The 6,117-nt window shown below is 40.3% G+C and overlaps 1 protein-coding gene across 5 annotated transcripts in view; it reads left to right on the top strand.

Annotated features, from left to right (window-relative positions):
• The window catches only part of Cep350 (centrosomal protein 350), a 132,764-nt gene that overhangs the window by 17,649 nt on the left and 108,998 nt on the right, over positions 1-6,117 (top strand). For all 5 annotated transcript variants that reach the window (XM_029538209.1, XM_029538206.1, XM_029538207.1 and 2 more), the window contains exon 6: positions 2,949-3,562. In XM_029538209.1, coding sequence (XP_029394069.1) covers positions 2,949-3,562 — 614 coding nt within the window. The remainder of the gene's footprint in view (positions 1-2,948; positions 3,563-6,117) is intronic.

Genomic DNA, 6,117 nt, shown 5'->3' with positions numbered 1-6,117 from the left:
CTCACTCTGTAGACCAGACTGGCCTCGAACTCAGAAATCCGCCTGCCTCTGCCTCCCAAGTGCTGGGATTAAAGGTGTGTGCCACCACCACCCAGCTCCAATATCTTTTAAAATTCAAAATCTCTTAACTGTGGGCTCCACTAAAATACTTTCTTCCTTCAAGAGGGAAAAATATCAGGGCACAGTCAAAATCAAAAGCAAAATCAAACTCCAACCATCCAATGTCTGGGCAACTCATGATCTTCTGCACTCCTCCAAGGGCTTGGGTCACTTCTCCAGCCCTGCCCTTTGTAAAACACTTCCCAGAAGATTTCACCTCAATGATGCTGGTCTCTTAATCACCGCTAATTTCTTAGCTCCAGCTAACCAGCATCAGTAGTCCCAGTAATGCAAAGTTTTTGCTTTAGTAGTTCTGGTATCTTGTTAATCAACTCCCCAAAACATGGTCAGGTTGTCACAGGAATACTCCACTATGCTGGTACCAATTTGTCTTATACCAATCTGCCTTTCAATTAGACATTGCTTTCAAACATGGGTGATTCCTTCTCCAAACTAATTTTACCCTCAGTTTTTGGGATTAAAAGTGTATACTAAGGCATGTCTATATTCCATCCAGAGGGATTAAAGGTGTGAGCTAAGGGTGAGCCACACCACAACTAGAAATACCATCTTGTGGTTCACAATGTGATGGTGAAGTGTCCTGCAATAGAGAACAGTGTATTTATACTCATGATTTCAGAGGGCACAGTCCATGGCTGGCTAGACCATGCTTGAGCATCCTGGTGGTGGGAGCACATGGAAGAGGGGCGTATTCACCTATGAGAAGCAGGAAGAGGGATAGAGTCAGAGACAGACGATATGAATTAATGAGTGAGAGATGCCCCTGGCAAACTATCAAGCACATCCACTGGTGACATACTTCCTCTAGTTAGGCCACACCTTCTTAGGTATACACAACCTTACACAACAGTGCTGTCATTGAGGAACCAAACATTTAATATAAGAGCTTATGGGAACATTTTCTATTGAAACCACAATACTTCATTTTCCAAGACAGATTGATCTGTCCTTCTATAGTACTAGATATTTCCATTGTAGCATTTTCATATCACATTTTGGTTCATGGTTATCTATTGAAGGTGTGAATCTGATCTTCTCAAAGCAGGGACTGGCTAGTGCTTTGCCGTGTGCTAAATGTTAATGAGTATTTTTACCAATATTTTATTAAGAAAATTAAAATATTTTAAACAGCTAAAATGTAGTGAAGACCCTGTACATATTCAGTAAATATACCTTAATAATCTTAATCATTGAGGTATTTCAGTTTTCTTATCCCTTTTTGGTGTTATTTTATTCTATGTTCTAATTTTATACCTAATTTTTTAAAGCTGAATTGTTGAATACTAGTGAAGATAGTGAACATAATTGCATTTAGTCTTCATATCTGATGACAGCCATAGGACTCATTTCTCAGCTTTGTTTTGTTCAGCAGTTGACCACTGTGGACAGGCTTTAAAGATGTGGAGGCCGTAGGTCCCAATGAGACTGTGAGCAACGCTGTAGACTAGCTCTGTAGAAAAGTGCATGTTTATATGCTCATAATAGATGTAAGAACCAGGTTGAATAAGGTTATAGTTTTAAGGGTTTCTGAGGCACTTAGGGTTTATGTTTTTATGTGTAATGCTCTAGATTAGGCTATATAATAGAATTGTTAGTGTGAAGTACAGTGTTACTTACATGTTTTTAGTAGTCACACACTGAAGAAGATAAATAAGCTACTGTTTCATATGTTTCAGGTCCAAACTGCTGTACATGTAGTGGATATACTTTCTCCTTCATGTCGTGTTTACAGCTGAGTTTATCTATCTATCTATCTATCTATCTATCTATCTATCTATCTATCTATCTATTTTTATAGATATTTTATTCATTTACATTTCAAATGCTATCCCAAAAATCCCTTATACTCTTCCCCCCATCCTGCTCCCCAACTTACCCACTCCCACTTCCTGGCTCTGGCATTCTCCTGTATTTGGGGCATATGAACTTTGCAAGACCACGGGCCTCTCATCCCATTGATGGCTGCCTAGGCCATACAGCTGAGTTTTATTTGTCTTCATTAACCTTCTTTTAAACAGACTTCTTTAAAGAACTTTTAGAATAGTATGTAAATTAAAATTGGCTGAGAAGGAAAACTTCTGCTAGTATTTTTGTAAGCAAAGACTATAGACTTTGTGTGAGAGTCTGCATACTCTTGAGTTTTATGTAGTTTTAAAGCTGCATACATTTCTCTGGTTATGAGAAGGTTCACTTTACAAAAAAGTTTTTAGGACTTCTTGCACACCAGATCTTTTAATAATATTTACTTGCTTACTTTTTGAGACAGGGTATTGTTAAGTTCCCCAGACTGGTTTTGTACTTACAATCTTTCTACCTCATATTCTCTAGCAGATCTAGACCTTTAAAACAAAACAAAACAAAAAATCAGTCTGTCTGTCTGTCTGTCTGCCTGCTTTTTGGGACTTGTTAACTTTCCCAAACTGGCTTTGAACTTGTGACTCTCTTGCCTCAGACTCTCCAGCAGCTTGGATTATGGACGTGTAGCGTTAAGCCCTGGTTTTCCTTTTTCAGACTTGCAGGGAATTGTTGTTGGTTGTTTTGCTTTTGCTATTAACTCCAGGTTCTCTATTCAGTGTAAGACTGGTTTCAGTTTGACTGCTTTGTTTTACTGTTACTCAGGCTCTTTTTATTGGCAAGTAAAAATGATTTGTGGTGTACATAATGTCTTGATTCATGTATTCATTTTAGGATTGTGTAATTAAGCTCTTTCATGTATGTGTCACCTAACACACTTAATTTGTGGTGAGAATACCTAATATCTAATTTCTGCAGTTTTTGAGTCTACAGAATTTTTTGTTCTTAACTCTAGTTTTTTGTTTCTATCATAGGGAAACCCATGGTCCACCTTTCAGCTTAAGTCCCAGTCATCTGGAGTCAAAGCATGTCTATTGTATCCATGAGGAAAAGCCGGAGAGTGGGAAGCAAATGGTAGTCAGTCGGGAAGACCGGAATATCCATTGCTGTGATTTTGAGAGTGCTCAACCCTCTGTCATCAGTGATACGGTTGTTAGATTTTTAAATGATGGACCAGCAATTGATGCATTGCACAGTTCTGACTGTTTAATGAAAATGGGAGTACATGTAAGAACTGAGGATGAAATGCCTAACAGAACAAAAGGAAGTGAGAACCATTCAAAGCCTTCTCTTAACCACATGGACCATGATGCTGATCCGAAAGTGTTGCTGCTGTCTGACTCTTCTCCATCCTCTAGTGCCTGTAATTCCCAAAGATTAGACATTTCGAAGCGGCAACAGCATGATATTAAACTGGAAAAACTTAAAGAGCGGATTAGGAAACAGTGGGAACACTCAGAAGAAATAAATGGCCAGGCCCAGATGCTAGGTCATATTGACCATCCAGTAATGGTTGTTAATGTTGACAACTCGGTGACAACGAAAGTCAGGAAAGTGGCAACAGCACCACCTGCTCCAGCATACAAAGGTTGGTACCAATCTGTATACTTTTCTCTATCTTCATGTCCTCTGGTTCCCTAGGATGTACAGAACAGCTGAGTACCAAATTAGCTGCATATAAAAAAGGGACATGTTAAAAATGACAACTCTAGACCTAAGTCAGAATTTCTGGGGATGCGATGCGTTCCAGAATGAGATTTGTTTGTTCGTTTGTGAGACAGGCTCTCGCTAGTAGCCCTGAATGACCTGGAATTCACTCTGTGAACAGGCTGGCCTGGAACTCTCAGAGATCTGTCTGCCTCTGCCTCCCAAGTGCTGGGATTAGAGCAGAATAAGAAATTGTAACAAATCTCTCTAGAGGATCTTACCTCTTCCTGCCACCCTCCTCTTCTCCTCTCTTCTTTTTGCAAGAGGGTTTATCTATATCTAAGACTGTTCTCAAACTCAAAGCAGTCTGTGGTGACAGGCTTGAGCCACTCTGCTCGGCTTCTTAGGAATTCTTAGAGGTTGAGACTGCAAAATAGGAAATAGGTTTAATACCATTTTCTGACAATCAAAAGAATATTGTTTGGCATTCATACGACTTGCTTAACAGTAATGTCTGTAGTGGTGCATGCTTGTAATCCCATCTGCTCTGGAGGATGAGGGAGGGAGAATGTCTAGGGTAAGGCCAGCCCAAACTGCTGAGTTCCAGCTAGCCTGGCTGCACAGCACGTTCCAGTCTCAAAATAGAAAGTTTAAAAAAGGGACAGGGATATAGCTCAGTAGTAGATAGCTTGTCTAGCATACTCAAGTCAATGGGTTTAATTCTCAATATTAGAAAAACCCCATTTTCAAGACAACGAAACAGTTTCCATTTAACATAGGACTGCATAGTGTTTTGGCATTAACATGGATCCTGTTTTAATTTTTGACAAAGAGGAGAGAGAGAGAGAGAGAGAGAGAGAGAGAGAGAGAGATCCAAACCCTAAAATATTCCAAAATCTGAAATAATGTTAAAAGCTGATAGAACATTGTAAGTGGAAAGTTCTATATCTGATCTCATGTGGCAGGTCACAGTCAAAATGCAGGAACATAATATTATTTAATCAGACGCCTATGGGATAAAGGCTCGGCCATTCCCTATCATCTTGGATATATCTTTGCCATACATGTCCAGTCTCCCCAACTCCACTCTGCTCACAGGGATAATAAAACAGTGTATTTGTAGATCACACACAGCAGTGGAATTTTTCTATCATGTCTCACAAAGGGTTTTTTTGGGGGGGTTCCTTAGCTTTTGCTTATTTTCTGCACTCTGGTGTAAAGTTACTGCTGGGAATGTCAAAAAGCCTGGCGAATATCCTTAGCTGTAACAATTTATAGGTAAAGAGAAAGTACCTAGGTTAATCAGTAGTGCCAAAATCAAGCCTTCAGAGTATGAAACACCCTACAGAAGGGTTGGGCTAAAGTGACTGGCCAGCAGATGTGACCTGAGAACAAGATAAACTGGGGAAGTTCTGTCATGAAAGTGGTGAGCAGAAGTTAATGAAAGGCAAAGGCAGACTGTCGAGCCAGAGATGAGTATCTTATGTTTTAAAAGTAGGTCTGATGTTAGGCAGTGGTGGCATAAACCCTTAATCCCAGCACTCAGGAGGAGAGGCAGGTGAATCTCTGTGTTTGAGACTAGCCTGCTCTTCAGAGCAAGTTTCAGGACAGCCAGAACTACATAGAGAAACCCTGACTTGAGAAACCAAAGGGAGTAGTTCTGTCTGCATTGCAGTAGCATATGCCAGTAAGTGGGATGCTATTATGTACACCTACCTGAGTAAACAGAAATGGAAAGGGACTGTGACTGTGCAAGAGTTTAAGAAAACACACAGGGTTATTATTATTATTATTATTATATTATTATTATTGTTTTGGATTCATGGTGGAAAATGTGCTGATTACAAAACCAGAGAGAAGAAATTCAGTGACTAGTTTGCCAAAGTTGTTGCTGATGAAAATAAAAAATACTCATGACACATTACTGTTTTGGTGATATTGCCCCAGAAAGATGCTAATGATAGCCAGCCCAGGAATTAAGGCTGCCAAGGACAGAAGGACTGTTGAGCTATGTTAATGCAGCAGGCACACCGAAACCTTAAAACTTTGTGCAGTAACTGAAAGCACTCACCTTCTCTGTTTTAAAGGCTTAATGTCTTACTAGTCTGTTGTGCTAATAAAAAGTCAGACCTTAGACAGCTCTTTTTAAATTGGATTCGCTGGCACAGGTACGAGCAGCTCACACTTACTGCTGGGGAGCTGCCCTGAATAATAATGGCAGAATTTTGTTTCTCTTGACAACTGTTCTGTTCATCTTCAGGGATAGAGGATGGAGCAGAGATTAAGGGAATGGCCAAGCAATAACGAACCCAACTAGAGACCCATCCCATGGGCACTAGTAATGATCCTCTAGTTATGCTTGCAGACAGGAATCTAGCATAGCTGTCCTCTGAGAGCCTCCACCCAGCAGCTGAGTCAGACAGATGCAGATGCCCACAGCCAAACAGTGGATGGAGCTTGGAGACTCTGATGGAAGAGTTGGGGGGGGGGGAGGAT

Source organism: Mus pahari, chromosome 5 (genome assembly GCF_900095145.1).
Source record: "Mus pahari chromosome 5, PAHARI_EIJ_v1.1, whole genome shotgun sequence".
NCBI lineage: Eukaryota > Metazoa > Chordata > Mammalia > Rodentia > Muridae > Mus > Mus pahari.
Note: the sequence above shows the minus strand (reverse complement) of the source record. Positions and strands in the feature narration are given on the sequence as shown.